General features: G+C 39.9%; 1 protein-coding gene and 1 pseudogene across 1 annotated transcript; both read right to left on the reverse strand.

The window, feature by feature from the left end:
* Positions 1 to 16,213: 16,213 nt before the first annotated feature.
* On the reverse strand, positions 16,214 to 18,689 carry LOC142543389 (uncharacterized). The gene is made up of 4 exons (XM_075650625.1): positions 17,459 to 18,689; positions 16,876 to 17,083; positions 16,660 to 16,789; positions 16,214 to 16,546 (listed from the first exon to the last, which is right to left on the reverse strand). Exons 1-4 carry the CDS (start codon positions 18,313 to 18,315, stop codon positions 16,302 to 16,304), a joined length of 1,440 nt encoding a protein of 479 aa, XP_075506740.1. The 5' UTR covers positions 18,316 to 18,689; the 3' UTR covers positions 16,214 to 16,301.
* Positions 18,690 to 19,889: 1,200 nt separating this feature from the next.
* On the reverse strand, positions 19,890 to 22,701 carry LOC142543390 (uncharacterized; annotated as a pseudogene).
* Positions 22,702 to 23,441: the final 740 nt, after the last annotated feature.

Consider the following 23,441-nt stretch of genomic DNA (forward strand, 5'->3'; position numbering starts at 1 on the left):
CTCATCAGTACCTACAACAATCAAGTCTAGTGAGCCTAAAGACTCAGCATGCATATATCGCAGGTAACGAGTAAAAATCTGAATTTAAAATATGCATGGGATAAAATATCATGTCCTGAGGCATGCTGAAAATAATCTGTACTGAGCAATTATAATACGTGCATAAATGAACTGATAATCACAGTAAAAATGTTTGCTCCTTGGAGCCTGTACTGAAATAACTGATAAAATTTTCTGTTGAGATTATGTTTTACGCCTGTGGCCACTGCACTAAGCTGAACTGATCGGTAACTGGCTACCGGGGAGGCTGAAACTGAACTGAGCTGGCCGGTCACTGGCGACCGGGTGGTACCATACTGAACTGATCGGTCACTGGCGACCGTATAAAATAACACTCCCACATAGTGAATGAACCACAAGCCATATTGCATAAATCTCAAAAATAATCATTTTCTATTTAATGCACGTAAAATAATTAACTGGCGTAATGAAAATTCCTGTAATTTTACCAACTGGATTGGATTGGATCGTCCCCAGGCTCGCTGCAACCTAACTGTGCCATGAAAAACATGCAAATGCTAAAACTTGACCAACTATGCAATTTACGTTCAAAAGATGCGACTATGACGCCTAATGACTTCGCATTTAATCATGACTCCGAGCCAACCTGAACCGACACCGAACCGACGTATAGTCATGATTAAAATACGCTGAAAAATTATAAAATAATGCTCCTAAAATGATAGGGTCGAAATCTAGGTGGAATGGAGGCCAAAACACGAAACGCTCTTTCGAGAGTCAATTTGGCACATTGCACCGTAAATTCTCGTACGACCTCGAAAATGATCCGAATGACGAACGGTCAAAAACATGACCTTCCCAACTCAATAAGGCACTTTCCAGTCCAAGGCCATGGGCTAAAAGCCAACCAAGAATTCAAACAAGCCTTCTAAACGACACAGCAACATGCTGTAATTTCCAGCAGCTGCGCAACTACAAGACTTGCGTTGGTTTCGAGACTATCGGCCATTAGGGGCGTGAACCACTGACCAGAGACTCTTACCAACATCCCAAGGAATGATTTGAACCATGTCTAAGGGCCCTAGGCCAGCCACAATCCGCATCACACCAAAACTCAACCGAAGGGTCCAACCGAGAGCAACGTGCATGCGTGTGTAGTGTTTATGCTATGATCGATGTCTCGTGTCATTCCAATGGCCATTTGATTGACCATGGCACGATCTAGACATCTAGGAGCATGATATGAACCATGGCTAAGGGCCATAGGCCAACCAAGATCCACACCAAGCAAACACAAACCGAAACCATATGCTGAACAAATGAAGAAGCCGAATGGGGAAAGGGGCTGTTTTGATGTTTTGATTAAAAACCGAGGGGCCATGGACCAAGCCACCAAAAGGGCAACTTAGTCACGTCTTAGACATGCTAGGGGAGTGATCCAACCATGGCTAAGAGCCCTTAGGGCAGCCAATATCAGATCCAACCCCTTGACACAAAAACTGAAATTTCGAACCACAAATCTGCGCCTATGGGAACTTGCTGTCATTCTGAATTTCCAGCAAGCATGGGGCTGGTTTGAATGGACCAACATGGTCCCAATGCATCCTTCTACATGTATATAAGCCGCCTTGGGAGCCTGGAGTCGAACCAATCACCTGAAACTCACAAACCAAGAAAAACGTGAAGCTTGCCAAGGAAAAACGAAAATTCTGCATGTGTTGTTCCAAAATGTTTTGACATGTATCTCGGTTTTTGCTTGAATAAACATGATCATGTACTGAAAAATAAATGATAATATGACTTGATTGAGGTTTAGAAAGAATCTAGACATGTCTGGTTTCGTTTCGAAAGAAAACGAACGAAACGACGACGACGCGGCACGGAGGAGATGGAGCGCTTCTTGTCTACCTTTCTTGCTCTCGATTTTTCTTGCCTTCCCTCTAGCTAAGACTCACGATTTTTCTACACTGAAAATGGATCTGAATGATGAGGTATTTCGGTGGTGAGGGAGGGGAAGTGATGGTTATGAAGGTGAGGAGAAGGGTGCACAATAATAGGATCATATCAAGACCAAGTCTTCCCAAATTTGAATTTTGAATTATGGTTTGATATCAAATGAGTTGGTGGATGCTTCTAGGAGGTAGTGGCCGATTTTTAGCTTGTTTTCTAGTCTAGGATATGTCCATTAATTAATTAAATTGTGCTCCCGAAAATCCTAGAATTATCCTACAAGTTACATGCAAAGAAATGGTCAAAAGGTTGATGAGTTGGCAATTGAGTTGCCTAGCAACTAAGGGGCCGAAATTATGCTAATAAAATGAGTGGGAAGTGATGGTTATCTAGTCAACTAATAATCCTTGAAAGCCTTACTAATCCTTTAAATAATTTAGTGAGCTAACCCCTTAATTTAATAACTTAAATGAGTTCATTTCTTAATCACCTCAAATAATTAAATTAAAATCCTCAACTAACTTAAATAATTCCTTAAACTTCTTTTTAACTTAAATGAACTTACTTGCTAGCTAAATTAACTTCTGGAAATATTTCTCAAATCTTAAATTCTATCTCAAAACTCCAACTCCAGTCCGGCCTCACTGAAATAACTGAAATGCTAAAAAATCAAACTACTGAACTGAAATAATGAATAATTAACTTCAAATAAATGCATTTAAAATAATTATGCAATGAAGTCAATTAAATTTAGAAATCTAGAATTATGCATGGCTTATACGTAGACTGATTTACGGGTTCTACAATCCTTCCCCCCTTAAAAGAAATTTCGTCCTCGAAATTAGAACTTACCGAAAATCTCAGGGTATCGACTTCTCATCTCCTGCTCAGACTCCCACGTAGCTTCCTCCTCTGAATGGTTGAGCCATTTGACTTTGACTCGCTTAACGAGCTTGTTCCGAAGTTTCTTCTCCTGTCTGTCTAGGATCTGCACGGGTCTCTCCTCATAAGATAAGTTCGGAGTAAGCTGCAACGGCTCGAAATTCAGCACATGCGAAGGATTTGCCATATACTTCCTCAGCATGGAGACGTGAAAGACATTGTGTACTCCGGCCAGATTCGGCGGAAGAGCCACACGATAAGCAAGCGTCCCAACTCTGTCAAGGATCTCAAACGGTCCAATGAATCTCGGACTGAGCTTCCCTTTCTTGCCAAATCTCATGACACCCTTCATAGGTGCCACTTTCACGAAGACATGATCGCCCACTGCAAACTCTAAGTCTCTCCTCCGCTGATCGGCATAACTCTTCTGTCGGCTCTGAGCAGTCCTCATCCTATCACGGATCTTGACTACTACATCTGCTGCCTGCTGAACAATCTCTGGACCCAACTTTGCTCTCTCTCCTACTTCATCCCAATGAACAGGAGATCTACACTTGCGGCCATACAGTGCTTCATACGGAGCCATACCTATAGACGACTGGAAACTGTTGTTATAGGTGAACTCTACCAATGGTGAGTTCGACTCCCAACTCCCAGAGAAATCAATGACGCAAGCGCGAAGAAGATCCTCCAAAATCTGAATAACTCGCTCTGACTGCCCATCCGTCTGCGGATGGAAAGCTGTGCTAAACAGCAACTTCGTACCCAAAGTCAAATGCAAACTCTTCCAAAATGAGGAAGTGAATCTGGGATCTCTGTCGGATACGATAGAAACCGGAATACCATGGAGTCGGACTATCTCTCGGATATACAGCTCTGCATACTGAATCATGGTGAAAGTCGTCTTAATAGGCAAGAAGTGCGCTGATTTGGTAAGACGATCTACAATCACCCAAATAGCATTCGATCCTCTGGCTGACCTCGGCAATCCGGTCACAAAGTCCATGGTAATGTTCTCCCACTTCCACTCGGGAATAAGAAGAGGCTTGAGCAAACCTGCTGGTCTCTGATGCTCGGCCTTCACTAACTGGCAAGTCAGGCACTCGGATACAAAACGCCTGATGTCCTTCTTCATCCCTGGCCACCAATACAATAGCTGCAGATCTTTGTACATCTTCGTACTCCCAGGGTGAATGGAGTACGGGGACGTATGGGCCTCTGATAAGATGTCTGCTCGGATAGAATCACTGCTGGGAACCCATATCCTATCTCGGTATCTCACAATACCGTCGCTGACTGTATACAAAACACTGCCCTTGGCTTCATCTCTCTTCTTCCACTGTGCCAACTGCTCATCTGCTGCCTGACCGCTGCGAATACGGTCAATAAGAGAGGACTGGATAGTCAAGGTAGATAAACGAGGAACTCTACCTCGAAGGTAAGTCTCAAGATCAAACCTCTGCATCTCAATTTGAAGAGGTTTCTGAATTGTCAAGTGAGCCATCACTGCGACTTTCTTGCTCAAAGCATCCGCAACTACATTAGCTTTACCCGGGTGGTAGCTAATGTCACAATCGTAGTCTTTCACAAGCTCCAACCAACGCCTCTGACGCATGTTCAGCTCCTTCTGCGTAAAGAAATACTTGAGGCTTTTGTGGTCGGTAAAGATCTGACACTTCTCTCCATACAGATAGTGCCTCCAAATCTTCAAAGCAAAAACTACGGCCGCTAACTCCAGATCATGGGTAGGGTAATTCTTCTCATGAATTTTCAGCTGTCGAGAAGCATACGCTATCACTCTCCCATGCTGCATCAAAACTGCACCTAAACCAATCTTCGAAGCATCGGTATAAAGGACAAACTCGCCGAATCCTGACGGTACAGCCAAAACGGGTGCTGAGATAAGAGCTTGCTTCAAAGTATCGAAGCTCTTCTGACACTCCTCGCTCCACACAAACTTCACATTTTTCTTGGTCAGTGCTGTGAGTGGAACGACAATGGATGAGAATCCCTGAATGAACTTCCTGTAATATCCTGCTAGCCCAAGAAAACTGCGGATCTCTGGTGCATTCTGAGGCACAACCCAATCTCTGACTGCTGCAACTTTCGCCGGGTCTACCTCAATGCCACTGCTAGAAACAATGTGGCCCAAGAACGCCACCTTCTCTAATCAGAATTCGCACTTACTGAACTTTGCGAATAGATTATGTTTCTGCAATGTCTGCAACACTGTGGTCAGATGCCTGCTGTGCTCCTCCCGACTCTTGGAGTAGACGAGAATGTCATCTATGAACACTATCACAAACTGGTCGAGGTACGGCTGAAATACGCGATTCATTAGATCCATGAAGATCGCTGGCGCATTCGTCAGACCGAACGGCATCACTAGGAACTCGTAGTGGCCATAACGAGTCCTGAAAGCTGTCTTCGAGACATCAGCATCTCTCACCCTCAACTGGTGGTAACCGGAACGCAGATCTATCTTGGAGAAAATCGAAGCTCCCTGCAACTGGTCAAACAGATCCTCAATCCTCGGCAGTGGGTATTTATTCTTCACTGTAACCCTGTTCAACTCCCTGTAGTCAATGCAAAGCCTCATCGAGCCATCCTTCTTTTTCACAAATAAGACCGGCGCGCCCCATGGAGAAAAGCTCGGGCGAATGAACTCCTTGTCGAGAAGTTCCTGAATCTGCTTCTTAAGCTCTGCCATCTCTGTCGGTGCTATTCGGTATGACGCTTTGGATATCGGAGCCGTACCTGGCATAAGCTCAATGGAAAACTCCACCTCTCTCTCGGGTGGCATACCAGAGACGTCTTCGAGAAAAACGTCTAAGAAATCTCTGACAATCGGAACATCTGAGGCTGACTGGCTGGGTTCCTCGGGGACAGATAAAAAGGTCGCTAGAAATGCCCGACACCCTCTATGCATGAGTTTCCTAGCCTGAACATAAGGAATAATGCGCGGTAAAGGAAAGTACCTGTCCGGCTCAAATAAGAACTGCTCCATTCCAGGCGGTCGGACAAGAACAGATCTCCTCTGGAAGTCTATCAACACTCTGTTCCTCAATAGCCAGTCCATCCCTAGGATGATGTCAAATTCCGGCATCGGTAGCACGATCAGATCCGCATAAACAAGATTACCGTGCAGCTCAAGGTCTATATCTCGGATAACATTGGTGGCTGCCATCTCCTCGCCTGACGGCAACACTACTGAAAAGGCTGTATCTAGCCCAATGGTCTGGATCTTGAGAAAGTTTGCAAAGACCTCCGAAATAAATGAGTGAGTGGCCCCTAAATCTATCAAGGCCTTGGTAGCGGAACCAGATATAAAAATTCTCCCTGAAAGAGCGGAGCTCTAAGTTGAATCCCACTACAAGATCTAAACTTATAGACATGCAAAGGTCAAGGTTCCTCTAGCTTAATTCCTCTGAAATAAATCTGAGTAGAGCATGCAATCCTATAACAGTTCTAAGTTCAAAAATCTAAATCCCGATTCCCCAAAATGCTGAAATTCGAAGAATAACTTAAAGTTTAAAGGTACCTGTCAACAACATAGTCTCCGGGTTGGTTTCCGCGGCATGGAGAGCAAAAACTCTGCCTTGGGTAGGCAGATTCCTCTGAGGGCACTGCAGCAACATGTGGTCTGGACTGCCACACTTAAAACACTTTCCTGAACCAGCCATACATGCTCCAGGATGGCGACGTGAGCACCTGGGACAAATTGGGTGCTCCTGAGTCCTCGGGGCTGGGCGTCCCCGCTGCTGCTGCTGGCCTCGGTTCCTGGGCGGTCCATGAAAAAGCCTCTTATTCTGCTGCTGATGCTGATGAGGAGGAGGGCGGTGCGGTGCCTGGACTGGGCGCTTGCCCTGGCGATCCCTCTCGATATCCCGCAGATCCTGCTCTGCGGCTAAGGCCTTGGAGACGGCAATCTCATAAGTAGCAGGGTCAGATACCCTAACATCCCGGCGCAAGATCGGCCGTAAACCCACCAGGAAGTGCATCAGCTTGGCTCTGGCATCATTCGCGATCAGGGGCACAAAGTGACAGCCCCTCTCGAACTTACGGATGAACTCCGTAACCGTCATATCTCCCTGTCTCAGGCTCATGAACTCGGTGGTCAGCCTGGTGCGAACCTCCTCAGCAAAATACTTGGAGTAGAAAACCTCCGTAAAGCGGGTCCAAGAAAGTGTAGCCAAGGTCAGGGCTACCGAAGCTCCTTCCCACCATAAGCGGGCGTCTCCAGTGAACAGGTAGGTGGCACACCGGACTCGGTCTGCGTCTCCCAGCTCCATGAACTCGAAGATAACCTCGAGGGATTTGATCCATCCCTCGGCAACCATGGGGTCAGATGTCCCAGAGAATTCCTTCGGGCGCATCTTCATGAATCGCTCATAAACAGCCTCGGTCCCTGTCGGCCTGGCTGCGGCTGCGGCTACGGCTGCGGCATTGCTCCCCGCAAACTGTGCGATGAACTGTGTCATCCCAGCTAACATCTGGGCACTCATGTCCGGTGGGGGCGGTGGAGGAGGTGGTAGGTCTCCCTCCGGTCTACGTTCCTCCCTGTCCTCTCGGCGAGGCTCCTCCTCTCTGTTGCGCTCTAAAATGCGTCTAGGGGGCATACTGTTCCAACATAACCCATACGTAACTAACATGCATAATTCCATAATTTATTTTAAATGAACACTGAAATACTGAAAATCTGGAAGCATGCTGACAAAATAATTCATGCTTTAACTAAAATGCTGAACAAAATGCTGAACTGAAAAACTTACAGACCGAAGACGTGGCTTCGTGAGCTTCTCGCGGTCAGTAGTAGTGAAACCCTATACAGAACCTCCGCTCTGATACCAACTGTAAAGGGCCTAAAACTCCTTTCTTGAAATTTGCGGAAAATTAAAAATTTTCTTTTTAAAAGAACTTAAATGGCCTCATTCATAAAATCACTGGGGAATCAAGTTCAATGTTTAAAATAATAGCAGCGGAAGAAAATAAAGTTTTGCCAACAATAACAATTTAAAAATTATCCAACGACTGATAAAAATTGTTTGCGGAATAAAATAACAACTGCTGCACTGAGGTCCTCGGGTGCCACTACTGCCGACCCAAGCTGGCTCACTGGTCCCCGCCCTCGGCCCTGGCCTCATCAGTACCTATAACAATCAAGTCTAGTGAGCCTAAAGACTCAGCATGCATATATCGCAGGTAACGAGTAAAAATCTGAATTTAAAATATGCATGGGATAAAATATCATGTCCTGAGGCATGCTGAAAATAATCTGTACTGAGCAATTATAATACGTGCATAAATGAACTGATAATCACAGTAAAAATGTTTGCTCCTTGGAGCCTGTACTGAAATAACTGATAAAATTTTCTGTTGAGATTATGTTTTACGCCTGTGGCCACTGCACTAAGCTGAACTGATCGGTAACTGGCTACCGGAGAGGCTGAAACTGAACTGAGCTGGCCGGTCACTGGCGACCGGGTGGTACCATACTGAACTGATCGGTCACTGGCGACCGTATAAAATAACACTCCCACATAGTGAATGAACCACAAGCCATATTGCATAAATCTCAAAAATAATCATTTTCTATTTAATGCACGTAAAATAATTAACTGGCGTAATGAAAATTCCTGTAATTTTACCAACTGGATTGGATTGGATCGTCCCCAGGCTCGCTGCAACCTAACTGTGCCATGAAAAACATGCAAATGCTAAAACTTGACCAACTATGCAATTTACGTTCAAAAGATGCGACTATGATGCCTAATGACTTCGCATTTAATCATGACTCCGAGCCAAACTGAACCGACACCGAACCGACGTATAGTCATGATTAAAATACGCTGAAAAATTATAAAATAATGCTCCTAAAATGATAGGGTCGAAATCTAGGTGGAATGGAGGCCAAAACACGAAACGCTCTTTCGAGAGTCAATTTGGCACATTGCACCGTAAATTCTCGTACGACCTCGAAAATGATCCGAATGACGAACGGTCAAAAACATGACCTTCCCAACTCAATAAGGCACTGTCCAGTCCAAGGCCATGGGATAAAAGCCAACCAAGAATTCAAACAAGCCTTCTAAACGACACAGCAACATGCTGTAATTTCCAGCAGCTGCGCAACTACAAGACTTGCGTTGGTTTTGAGACTATCGGCCATTAGGGGCGTGAACCACTGACCAGAGACTCTTACCAACATCCCAAGGAATGATTTGAACCATGTCTAAGGGCCCTAGGCCAGCCACAATCCGCATCACACCAAAACTCAACCGAAGGGTCCAACCGAGAGCAACGTGCATGCGTGTGTAGTGTTTATGCTATGATCGATGTCTCGTGTCATTCCAATGGCCATTTGATTGACCATGGCACGATCTAGACATCTAGGAGCATGATATGAACCATGGCTAAGGGCCATAGGCCAACCAAGATCCACACCAAGCAAACACAAACCGAAACCATATGCTGAACAAATGAAGAAGCCGAATGGGGAAAGGGGCTGTTTTGATGTTTTGATTAAAAACCGAGGGGCCATGGACCAAGCCACCAAAAGGGCAACTTAGTCACGTCTTAGACATGCTAGGGGAGTGATCCAACCATGGCTAAGAGCCCTTAGGGCAGCCAATATCAGATCCAACCCCTTGACACAAAAACTGAAATTTCGAACCACAAATCTGCGCCTATGGGAACTTGCTGTCATTCTGAATTTCCAGCAAGCATGGGGCTGGTTTGAATGGACCAACATGGTCCCAATGCATCCTTCTACATGTATATAAGCCGCCTTGGGAGCCTGGAGTCGAACCAATCACCTGAAACTCACAAACCAAGAAAAACGTGAAGCTTGCCAAGGAAAAACGAAAATTCTGCATGTGTTGTTCCAAAATGTTTTGACATGTATCTCGGTTTTTGCTTGAATAAACATGATCATGTACTGAAAAATAAATGATAATATGACTTGATTGAGGTTTAGAAAGAATCTAGACATGTCTGGTTTCGTTTCGAAAGAAAACGAACGAAACGACGACGACGCGGCACGGAGGAGATGGAGCGCTTCTTGTCTACCTTTCTTGCTCTCGATTTTTCTTGCCTTCCCTCTAGCTAAGACTCACGATTTTTCTACACTGAAAATGGATCTGAATGATGAGGTATTTCGGTGGTGAGGGAGGGGAAGTGATGGTTATGAAGGTGAGGAGAAGGGTGCACAATAATAGGATCATATCAAGACCAAGTCTTCCCAAATTTGAATTTTGAATTATGGTTTGATATCAAATGAGTTGGTGGATGCTTCTAGGAGGTAGTGGCCGATTTTTAGCTTGTTTTCTAGTCTAGGATATGTCCATTAATTAATTAAATTGTGCTCCCGAAAATCCTAGAATTATCCTACAAGTTACATGCAAAGAAATGGTCAAAAGGTTGATGAGTTGGCAATTGAGTTGCCTAGCAACTAAGGGGCCGAAATTATGCTAATAAAATGAGTGAGAAGTGATGGTTATCTAGTCAACTAATAATCTTTGAAAGCCTTACTAATCCTTTAAATAATTTAGTGAGCTAACCCCTTAATTTAATAACTTAAATGAGTTCATTTCTTAATCACCTCAAATAATTAAATTAAAATCCTCAACTAACTTAAATAATTCCTTAAACTTCTTTTTAACTTAAATGAACTTACTTGCTAGCTAAATTAACTTCTGGAAATATTTCTCAAATCTTAAATTCTATCTCAAAACTCCAACTCCAGTCCGGCCTCACTGAAATAACTGAAATGCTAAAAAATCAAACTACTGAACTGAAATAATGAATAATTAACTTCAAATAAATGCATTTAAAATAATTATGCAATGAAGTCAATTAAATTTAGAAATCTAAAATTATGCATGGCTTATACGTAGACTGATTTACGGGTTCTACATAGCATGTCAAGGAACTAAGTGCCAAACTTTGCTTCTTTCGAATTGATTAAGTTTTTCCTGCATGACATCTATCCAATTGGTATATTTCAATACATCACCGATTTTCTTATGTTCTAACTGAGAAACAAAAGCAGCATGCATAAATTCATCAATCATTTGTTTTCTGGTTCTAAGAAAAGCGGTTGGGTTACCGATGACCAACTCGAGTGGATGATCCTTTTTCCATCGGAGACATGGTCCATATGGATTGGGCTCTGTTGGCTGAGCCGTTGCATCTTCTTGTTCCACCATTTCCTCCTCCATCTGATTAGTTTCATGTGGATGATTGTTCATCGGTTCATCTGCTTGATGAATTTGTTCTTGGACGGTTGGACTTTGTTCAGAAATGTTCTCAACCGTTCTTCTTAAATCTATCTCATCATCACTGCTAGATTCAAGGTTATTAGCATCTAATTAATTAAATAAATTATGAATGTTGTCATTATTATTGTCGTGACAGATGGATGATTAATCAAATACAATGTGTATGGATTCTTAAACAGTAATAGTTCTTTGATTGTATACTCTATATGATTTGCTCACAACTGAATATCCCAAGAAAATACAATTATCAGATTTAACATCAAATGCAGTTAAATGTGTCTTGTCATTATTATGAATAAAACAATTACAACTGAATATGCGAAAGTATCCAATTTCGGGTTGTTTGCCGGTCCAGATCTCATATGGATTATTTTCATGATTCTTGTTGATCATGGACCGGTTCTGAGTATAACTGGCAGTATCGACAGCCTCTACCCAAAATCTCTGAGAGATTCTGGATTTTGCTAGCATAGTCCTAGCTGTTTCCTTGATAGTGAGGTTTCTTATTTCAGCAACTCCATTCTGTTGTGGTGATCTGGCAGGTGAGAGCTCATGCTTGATGCCGTGATCTTCAAGATAGGATGACATGAATTAGTTCATAAATTCAGTTCCTGTATCACTCTTGATTCTGTCCACTGCTTCGGTTTTCTCATTCTGAAGTCTCTTGAGGAGTTTGATGAGCTGAGCAGCGGTTTGCTCTTTGGAACTCAAGAATATTACCCACATAAATCGGGAGAAGTCATCAATTACCACTAGGGTATATTTATTTCCCCCTAAGCTCATTACTGGTATGAGTCCTAATAGATCCATGTGAAGTAGTTCCAGGCATCGAGCTGATGAGTTCCTTTCTTTGTTTTTGAATGCTGAGCGAACCTGTTTACCTAGTTGACAAGCATTGCAGATTCTATATTTTGCAAAATCAATGTTAGGTAACCCAGATACCAACTTAAGCTTGCTAATAGTGACAATGGATTTGAAATTAAGGTGATTGAGTCGTTTGTGCCATAGTCAATTTTTATTTCCATTTAGAGCGATGAGACATGTAGGTGCATTTAAATTATCACCATTCCATTTCACCTTACATGTGTTCTGTTCTCTAAGACCAGTCAATAAAATATTGTCTGCAACAGAATTAACAGTGCACGTGTGCTTGTGAAACTCAATGATATAGCCGTTGTCACAAAGTTGACTTATGCTGATCAAGTTATAACATAAATTTTCAACTAAGAGTACACCTTTGATAATAATTTTATCGTGTGTAATCTTACATTTACCCACTACTTTACCTCTAGAATTATCACCAAAGGTGATTCTTGGTCCTTTGTATTCGACGACTTCTGATATGAGATTTTTATTACCCGTCATATGTCCGGAGCGATCGATGTCCAGAAACCAGATGGATTCTTCCAAGTACTTCTTCTTCATTACCTGACATCATTGAAATAAGAACTTGGTAATTATATCTATTTGGGTCCTGAACTGATTTTACTCTTAGGGACCGACACTTGGATTATCCTGAGGTATTTTCCAGTGTGTGTCCCCAGATGAATGCGGCTATGTGCATAATTTGGTGGTGTGTGCAATGTTGTTTCTTTTACAGTATGTTGTCTTGGTCGTCTGTCATTATCACTCAATCTGTACCTCTTTTGAACCGGTCGATTGTTATAGTGTCGGTTAGATCTTATTTTGAGTGATATCTGGTTGAACTTGGCTTTCTGCGGTACCAATATGAACCGTTGTGAATGGTTGGATTTGGCCTACGTCTGAGCTAGGATCGGTTGAATTTCGCACTTTCAAATTTGACATACCCTAGTCCACGTCACCTTCCATTGTTCTCAAATTGTACATTCTGATTAATTTGGATTTCAGGCTCGTTATGTTCATGTATCGTACTAGATCTGACAAATTTAATTTTTAAAATGTCTTTCTCTAGTAGCGGTTGAGTTTTTGCTTCAGAGGTGCTGCATTCATTGATGCTGTAACCTAGCCCAATTCTGTCTCCGGCCGGTTTCTGCATCCCATGCATCCTTTCAAGAGAGGCAGATAACTTATTCCATGAGTTGATTGTGTTCATCAACCATTTATTTTCTTTTAACGTGGCATGGAATAATCTTCACAAGTCATCATTCTCAGCCGCTAGCAGACTTAACTTCACTTCAACCTCATTTTTACGACGAGCAGCTGGAGAGGGTTAACTTGTTTTTCAAGTCTTGTTTTTATGCCTTAGCCTCATCGAATTGCTGCGATAGTCCCTTAAACTCATTCACCATGTCATGCAGTATCGTGACAAGGTCTTTTCGTGTAAATTCTAGAGAGTCAAAGTCAAATACCATTTCTACGGTGGATTCTGATGCTTCATCAGCCATGAGACATTTTACTGCCTCATCGTCGCTTTCACTCGAAGATTCCTCGGAAATGGATCTTTCTGAATCTGAATTGGCCCATTTGATTTTTCTTTCTTCTGCAATTAAAACTCGTTCTTTCTTTTTGGTGAACTTATAATCATCTTTGGATCGTCTCCTATCAACCGGTCTCTTTTTGTCTTTCTTCGGCCTGTTGCACTCTACAATAAAATGCTCCTTTTTCCCACAGTTAAAACAAGCTTGCCATCATTTGTATGGTCTCTTTTGGAATATGGTTTAGCAAACTGAGATTGATTTTCACTTATAAATTTACCAAATTTGTTGATAAATAGAGACATAGCTTCATTGCTCAGTTGCTCTGTTGATTTCTTACTTGTAGACTAATCGACCAGAAGAGTCACTGTGGTAACTGTCAGGGCCTTGGTTTGTTGAGAAGTGGATGGTTTTTCTTCAGTTTGTATTTTGAGCTCGAACTCGTACGCTTTAAGATCAGCAAAGAGATCGTGAAGCTCCAGCTTATTCAGATCTTTTGATTCTCGGATTGCTACTGTCTTCACGTCACATTCTCTGAGCAGAGCCCTCATTAGCTTCAAGCAATTTCACGGTTAGAGTATTATTTACATAGAGAAATAAGTTCGATAATAACACAGCTAAACCGTTCATCAATTTAGGGGAGAGTTTCTCCTGGATTCATCTTTGTGTTGTCAAACTTCTGGATTGCAACTGTCAATTTTTTTCTTTGGTGTGGTCGTTGCCTTCACAAAGTTATGTGGGTTTTTCTCATATCTTCTTTGCTATGGAGCAAGTTTTAATCTTGGCAAACATATTGTTATCCAGAGTTTTATAAAGGATATCATTGGCGACGTTGTCAAGGTTCGCCTTCTTCTTGTCATCAGCTGTCCATTCAGATCGATGCTTTTCCACCATTTGGGGAGCACCTTCAGTTATAGCCAAAGCTGGATTGACTTTCAAGATCTTCATAGGCTCGACAGTGATGATATACCACATGTTATCATCATGGGCTGCTAAATATGTATGCATACAAATTTTCCAGTAATCATAATCTTCTTTAGAAAACAGAAATCATGTTAAATGATGCCATATTGATTGTAGATATCAACATTCAAGAAAACCCGCATTGATATCACTTGTTAGGATCAGGAAAGAGTTTAGAGGATAAGAGGGTGAATAATCTCTTTAAAAATATTTGCTTTTAAAATTTTTTTCAATCATTTTTAGGCAGTTGAAAGTTTTTTTTGAATGGTTAAAAATATGAACCAATTGAAAAGTGCGGAAAACAGTTCATAATTTCTAATGATAGCTTCAACTGGTTGACTGGCTTGTTAATATGAAACGGTTCGAAATGTAAGTGCTAGTGAAAAGTAAAGACACATGATTTTTATGGATATTCGGAGATAAAACTTCTACGGTCACCCCTTCTTCCTCTTTAGGAAGGATTCTACTAAAAGACTTTGCCTTTACAAACTTATTGCAACAGTCCACTCCAATCAGGACTTATCACACTGTCTGTTTTGGAAATCTTAGTGATCACTTACACGTTTGGATTTTAAGAACCCTCAGTTCACCAGTCAACACTATTAATCAAATAACCAAAGGTTACTGGTGTATATAAAGCAATATATTTTTAGTAGCACAAAGATGATCCTTGAATAATCAGACATTTTTTTTGTTGAGTGCGTGCTTGGTGAGTGATGAAGTTTATGATCTTTAGGTGCGCTCAAATCTTCACGTATGCAAGCTTTAGTAGTGTAGTAATCTCGCGGTTGAAAAACTTAGAATGATCGAAATTTTTTCCTACATACTTCAACTTTTCTTATATAAGCTATCATCCCAACGGTCGGAAAAGATGTGTAAGGTAAATTTGCCACGTTCGAATGATATGTCACCATCAGCTGCAATAACATTAAATGTTTTTCAGCAACATTTAATGTTCTCTTTGCTTGTGCAGCTTTGAATCTCATTCCTTGAAAAGTTGATGCTGAGCATCCTTTTGTGTCAACTGTTATTAACGTCAGAACTTGTAGGATGTATAAGCAATCTTTTCATTCTGGGATAGTGACATTAATGAAAATCTTTATCAAGATTGGTGCATGACATAGTTGACTTGTAGCGGTGTAAAACCATTGATTATCCTGATCTGGTCAGAGAATGTCTTTCATTAAGTGAGTAATTAATAGCTCTTTAATGAAGCGGTCGAAATCTGTCTTGGAGCAACCGGTTGGGAATCTTCTAGCGGTTGCAGCGCTTTTTATTGCAAGCGGTTGAAATTCAATCGGTTGAATAGTTTCTGTTATACAAGATAAACAGCAGCTGTTTTCCTGAAATAGTTAGATGTTGTTTTGATTTTGTCAATCACCAAAACTTTTAGGTAATAATAATTTCTTAACGTATAGAATTCATGCGAAGTATTTACACAAAAAATTTCGTGAGACGGTCTCACGAGTCAATTTTGTCAGACGAATCTCCTATTTGAGTCACCCAATGAAAAAATATTATTTTTTATGTCTAAAATATCACTTACTATTGTAAATATGAGCATGGTTAACTCATCTTACAGATAACCATCTCACAAGAGACCTACTAAAGAATTTATAGGAAATGTAGAGCATACTATGAGATCGGCATCTTAGCATGAAGACCGAATAATAATGAAATTTGAATTCATGCTAAATCATAGGCATCAGCGTAAATGAATAAATGATACGTAACTTGCAATAATTCAATCTATTTCATAAAACTCCAACAGAAGATGGATATGAAAAACAGAATCCTATGAGGGGGACTTTCAAATATCCCTTGAATAACACGAATGAGTTATCCTCACAGCTCCTTGTTTAAATTTCTTCTGACTTGTCTTCAGCTTTGCTGCTGAATCTTCAACTTTCATGATATCAACTTTTACTATGTGATGATCTGAAGTTCCTTTGGATGAAATTACAGAGTATGATCCAGGTACAAACATGTAAGGCAAGCATTTGGATCCCAATATGTAATCGACCCGAGTACCGTACTTGCAAGTCCCTTGTACATCTGCTTCAAACGGAAAAAAAAAATGAAATTGTCTGATGAGATTTTTTGGTTCTATTAAAGATAAAAAATGTTGTATGAGAGAGAGAGAGAGAGAGAGAGAATTTTTTAAGTACTTTGGCCTTTGGCAATCATGACTACTGGCTCACATTCCCCTGGGAAATTCTTGGCATCTGTATATTCTCTGTCCTTCAAGAAATTCGTTACCTCTACTTTTGGAGTTGGTTTACCTATTTCTTCATAGTACTGTGAAAAGATTTAAATCAAGAAGTTGTAATGTTTCACTGACAAATGATAAAAGTTAATGTTGGAATCAAATAATTGATTTCGACCTTAACTATGTCAGTCCATCTTTGTACTGAATAATCTGATGCATCAAGAGAGTTGAGTCCTCCAACCAATACATGGGGTTGCTCATTCGATTGTATTATTGCATTTATTTGCTTCATCCTCCAGTTTTCGTCCAAGTGATCGAGTTGCGTGCAGTAAACGTTTAGCTCCCCCGTCCATGGTACTTCAATAGTTGCCTTCACCACATTCCTGCATCAAACATGTCTTGCATTAGTCTGCAGATGGTATCTTTCTTATCATGTAAAATTCTAATAGTGTTGGTCTCGATTAGCACTATTTTATTCCATCTTCGCGTTAATGTTGTAATATTGCAGAACTGTCAAAAGCTCTGACTTGTGATAATGGTATAACTCAGATATCTCAAAATCGACAACCCAAACACGGCTTTTTGATTGCTATGTCACACAAGCTGTCACAGAGGATGATAGTATGGCAATCATCGATTTCCCACGAATATAAAAATGCACTTCTATATCCAAGAAAAAGGAAAAAAACGACAGTTTTGGTGCAAAACGTTCAATTTTCAAGAAAATGAAGAATAATTTCTTGAAAAGTTAAAGAAACCTGAAATCTTTGTCATCATAGATTCTCTGAACTTTCCACCTCTTGATAGGCCATTTTGACAGAACAGCATTGCCATACTCAGGAGCCCAGCTCTCAGCGAACACGTAATTCATCCCCAAAGCACGAGCCAAATCAGATAACGGCCTCATATCGTTTTCTTCATCAGCCTTCACATCTTGTAGAGCCAAAACATCAGCATCGACTTCTTTAAGCACGTCGAAAATGGTTCTACTTCCATACAGACTTGCATCATTCAACCAATGAGTCATGCTTGCCGGGAGGCATATAGGAGACCTCATTGCAGCTAGGCTGTTGTTAAAACTAAATGAAGAATCCTCAACGATGTTGAGAACCTTATTTTGTGCTAAAGAGATCTCATTCTCTGGTAAGTTAATCGAAACCTTTGACTTTGATTTAGTAAGCATATTCTCTTTGGGAATGTTTCCTGATATTCCATTTGACATGGGATGAATTGGGGATTGTTTGAGTATCCCTCTTGGATGACTTCTTGCGGGAATAAATGGATTATCAATCTTCTCTTCATGAATGAAATTAACAAATTTTTCAGTCTTTTGTACAGCTGGAGCAAGAGAGAACAAAGCAGCATTGAAGGAAGCAAGACGAATAGGCCTTTGAGCTTTTTGATGGAGTACAGATTTAGCTGTATCTGTTGTTTCTCTTCGCTGCCTATTCGAACTAAACTTGCCTAGCCTTTTGATCACAAGTTTAGGCCTTGGATGCCGCCATGCGGTCCACCTTATTTTCCACCATAAGCGCTTAAACCTCCTGCTGAGAGCATACAGCATGTAAGTTAACTCTTTGCTGCATGAAGATTTGGAAAATTTTCTTGATTGCATGGTATAGATGATGAAAATTGTTAGCTCTTGCTCGGTGTAAACTGATGGATTATATTAAGAATTCGATATCAAGAGGTAGGTTTTGATCATGGAAAATGGTGGAGATTGTGATAGAAAAGTGGATATACTGACAAAAGAACAATCTCAACTGCTCCAAAAAACTGAGTTGGTGTTTGACAAATGGAGGCTTTTATTATTCAACTTCTTTTTCATGACGACAATGCATGCCAACAACTCCCACCTGTGAAACACGACTTTATGTTACTCCAGTTGGAATCAAGAATATGCAATATGGAAAAGAAGCAAGTTTTCAATGACTAGCCAACCCTATAATATCAATTTAATAATAATAATAAAAAATTGTCCGAACATCATTCAATTAGTTCCATCATCATTTCCGCGTTCCAGTGGCATCGAGTTTTTCATGAAATGGAGTTGTTCATGAATTGGAATCAAGAAATCTGTTGATATTTTGAAGAGTTAAATAAGGGTTCATGGAAATGTCCATATTTCAAAAAGAATCATTGGATACCTTTCTTTCTTTCTTTCTTTCTTTATCTTCCTTCTTTCTTTCTTTTTTTTTTCTTTTTTAAAGGTTAGACTTCTTTGGAATCTTAGTCAATATTTGATTGAAAGATATATGAGAGGCATGATTTTCACCTGTTTAGTTTGTTCCTAAATATTGGCGAACCCTTCTATTAAAGACTCATCGTAGTTGAGACAAACTGAAGCCCTTAAATTACTGCGGAATGCCATAAAGTTTGTATTTCACGGGATCTAAGGTTTACAATAAAGTGTACACACCTAAAACAACCTGCTACATCATGGAAAGAATTAAGGGTCGATTTCGATATAGGAAGTTGTATAATATGCTCAGCTTTAAAGTGTTTTTATTTTAAAAATAGAAATTTTTTTGACTTGATAAATATTAAAAAATGATTTTGTTTTAATTTGTAAAAACAAACTAATTATCCACTTAGAACTTTCTCAAATTATGAATTTGAGTCTCAAATTATGAATTTGAGTTCAATCTTGACTCAGTAGCATATCCAGTTACTCAAACTTGACAAGCTAGATTTTTCCAAGCATCCACTTGAGATTAGAGGGTATGGAAATGATTGTCAAAACATACTTTGATGGAGAAATAGAAAATTAAATTTTTTTCCTATAAATCGCAAATCAAGATCGGATGGCTCGTCGACTATTCGAACCTTAATAAAAGTTAAGCCAGCTAACGCTCGACTTGATATTCAAACTACTTGACATTCGAGCAAAAGCAACTTGCAAATGGTTAAGACTCCCTTCCATCTCCGTGCTTTGTAGTAGTTTGGACCTTTGCCAACTGCATGTTTGAAATAGGAAACTACTACACCCCAGAGATTGTTAGTCTATTTGGTCCCAACAACATAAAGAAGTCAAAAAGGAGATTGGAAATGTGTGTGAAAATGAGATATGGACTTAGAATGACTAAAAAATATAGAGACAGAGAAAGAAGCGATGCAATAATGAGGCAACGATCAGATAATAATTATCAGTTGTTGAACCAAGAATCTTAACTTCTACCAATTAAGGGATATAAAAATGTATTAGATTCTAAGAATAGAAGTCAAACCATGACGCCTTCAAATAAAGAAATTCATATGTTGAGAACTCAATCAACAATGTTTTTAGCTTTCACACAATGAGCTAGTTTTCCAGCAATTTTTCAAGTTTCCAACGCTGTAATGAAGTTACAAGGTTAACACCATTTTACCTTAAACCGATTTCTCATGTGCTCTAGGAAATAATCGAATTGCCTAATCATACTCTGAAGAGCATGCGAGATTTCATCGAATCATTTCATTGACTGATGAAATTTCCTGGGATTCTCAGCTAAAAATAAATATACAGGCTTTCTTCAGATGATTACAAAAAGCTATTGCAGACTTCTGTGCCTCTTCAGTTCCTTGGAAGATGGAAAGATACTGGCACAAATTCCAGAGAGCCACCAAATTACGGTTCCGAGTTTGTCTTTCCTCTACTATGAAGCAAATAATGCATCCAAAAGATTGGAAGGTGCTTCATCTTTTGCACTCTGGTCGAAAAAGCCATTTGAATAATTTTCTTTCCTTAGTTTTCGCTCCTCAGCAACAGATTCTGCTGTTTCACCGCAGAAATTTTTCTTCGCTTGCTTAAAAGGTTTATCAGCAACAAGAAACTTGCTGCCTTCACGAGTTCGCTCAGAGAATCCTGCCCAAACTGAAATATTTTTCCAAAAATCAATACTTCAATTTCAATTGGTTTCTTATCCCCGAGGTGAAGGGATTTTAATTTGATGAGAAGGAAAAGGTTTGCAACAAAAATCAAAATAAAGCCTTTGCAATTATAGCAATAGAGCATTGAATCAATAAATCAAACTGCCTAGAGCTTAAAATTTGCACCCTTTTAGTGCAAATTGTTTTACACATGTATTGTTCAGCATATCAAAGAGGTTGTCAACTTGAATGTATAGAAGCCAGCCCTATATGATTTCTACGAGTCATGCACCTATCACATGACCACCATATTCTCACCAAATGAAATGGTAGAGTAAAACGACAGAAAAATAACAAAGATTTATTTTCAAAAAACGTGAATCCCTTTTCTAGGCATCATCAATCAGGATGAATGCGCTAATACTGTAACGCAAGTTGGTGCGATGCATAAAAAACTAGATAGTCATGGGAATCTCGTACCTGCAAAATGATGCAAAACAATAGAAGCTGCAACAGTAACATTCAATGAAGCAGTGCCACCTCCATATTGTGGAATATAAATAAAAAGTCACATATCTCACATTCCTTGTCAGAAAGCCCTGTTCCCTGCAAAAATGAGATATTAAAAAATTTATGCTAATAAACAAGATCAAAAGAACCAACCGGTCAGTTTACCAGAAAAAGATGATTTTATTCACGAACATGCAAAATTATACTTTGAGGAAGTTTATACTATGTTTAGTACATCTAACCTCAGCTAATCACAAAAATTATGATTTTGAAAAGGGAATTTTTTATCAGTATCTCACCTCGTTGCCAAGTAGAAAAGCAGTGCTCTTTCTGAAAGGATGTTCATTCACGGCTACAGCATTATCTGTTATCTCCACACCACATATATCACAGTCCCTTTCCTATTCAACTCAAAAATTATATGCCAATCTATCAGCTCAGGAAATAACACCTTTACTCATTGAAGGCAGAGAAATCTAAACACTTGCCATTGAACAAGAATAACAAGCATATATTCAAGATTTTGGCTAATAGCACTCTTCATGACCTAGTGTAGACAACAGTGAAAGAACACTACAGTAACTTCTTGAGGTGAAATTAAAGCTATAACCAAAAGCATTGAAGTGCTGCTTCCATACGAAGACAAGCAGGAAAAAATCTTTTAAACGGAGAATTCACTCAGCGATTTTTTAGAAATCACAGATCAGCAATTCCTATAAAAATAACAAACCATACTACTCGTATTTTCAAAGTACGCTGCGGCGCGTGGTGAAATCACAATATGATGCATGGAAAATAATCAAAAGGAGATATATCGTTTCAAACAGCAGAAGTTATAAGTAAAAATTTTATTTGTCCCGAGCAAACACAAACCTCTAAGTTTCATAGGATAAAAAATCAAATAAAATATTGACATTGCGATATGAGTTTGATATGATGTTAAAACAAAATTACAAGCTTAATTTTCAAACACCCTTTTAACAATATTACAACCTTTGAACATCCAATTTTCGGCAGCGTTTGAATTGAGATGCGTCGGAGACTGCAGGCCCGGTTCGTGGGGCTTGACATTAATTTCTTCGTTATTTAAAATCATTAAAGTCTAACATGGAAAAAATTTCAATTTACAAGTAGGAAACGGACGATTCATGGTCTAAAAAACACCATATGCAAATGAAAAGGAGGAAAAATATTTTTTTTCATTGGTTTAGGATTCAGAAAAAAATGCAGCACAGAGACGTATGTTTTGGATGACATGTTGACAAAAACATACAGATATTCTAATGGAAGTATGATAAAACCTTGAGGAACGCGCGGGCCAGAGTCAGAGATTGGAAGTGGCGGAAGCGGACGTGTGGCGTGGATCCATGGCTTCCAAAGGCGTTGAAATCCCTCCGCCCAACCAATATCATCTCCGCCACGCCAAACGCAGTGGCGCTGCGAGCTAGCGTCCCTACGTTGTGCCTTTTCGAAATATTGTGAACCATAACGTAGCTATCGTACTTTCCCTCCTCCTCCCCACAATCCATACTTCGATTTCACTGGTGCAAGACTCTCTAGCTCGTTGGGATGACCGTCGTATGGCAGCGGCAAGGCAAGGCGGAGGTAGGGGTTTAAATGGAATTACCAATTCCTGTCAAACAAAAAGTCCCAATAACACCATTTTAGTCCCGTTAATTACCATTTTCTCAAATCTCACCCTATCCTTCCAATTTTTAGGACCAATATGACAAGCTGACACATTCTACAGTTTTGGTTCGAATTTATCTCGCGGACCACTCTCACCACGGTTCTAATTTGAATTATCTGATTTTGACTCTTATTTTTTTTATGCAATCAAATGAAGTCATTATCGGAATTAGAAAAATGTAAATGAACGATTTATGGTTGAATTCGAGCATGTTGCATTCGTTTCTACGAACTAAAAAAGAAATTTATGGGGTCGTATCATAAGTCATCAACAAACTATAGAGATATTTTCGAAACTCAAGTCAATTCACTTAAAAAAGTGATGGAAAAAGAGTTAACTTTTAAAAATAAAAAGATTTTACTATTTATAGGTTTCATATGAGCTTGAAACAAGCGAGTTCTCGTTTGGATGGAATGATCCTAATTGTAAAATGAGTAGGTCTTTTGTGAGATGGTCTAACGAATTTTTATCTGTGAGACGGGCCAACTCTATCGATATTTACAATAAAAAGTAATACTTTTAGCATAAAAAGTAATATTTATTCATGGATGACCTAAATATGATATATGTCTTATAAAATATAACCCGTGAGACCGTATCACACAAGATTTTGCCTTGTAAAATAATTTATCCTCCAATTTACTAGAGGCTTTTGCATTCAAGACTACTCAACTACCTCATACAAAATACAG

This window comes from Primulina tabacum, chromosome 4 (assembly GCF_025594145.1).
Source record: "Primulina tabacum isolate GXHZ01 chromosome 4, ASM2559414v2, whole genome shotgun sequence".
Classification (NCBI taxonomy): domain Eukaryota; kingdom Viridiplantae; phylum Streptophyta; class Magnoliopsida; order Lamiales; family Gesneriaceae; genus Primulina; species Primulina tabacum.

Bases quoted from the DNA above. Each gene is read 5' to 3' on its own strand.
- LOC142543389 (XM_075650625.1), bottom strand. From the start codon at position 18,315: ATGCAATCAAGAAAATTTTCCAAATCTTCATGCAGCAAAGAGTTAACT. The intron at 17,084-17,458 runs GTTTCTTTAACT...TGTTTGATGCAG, and splicing joins TATGATGACAAAGATTTCAG to GAATGTGGTGAAGGCAACTA. The intron at 16,547-16,659 runs GTACTTAAAAAA...CGTTTGAAGCAG, and splicing joins CATGATTGCCAAAGGCCAAA to ATGTACAAGGGACTTGCAAG.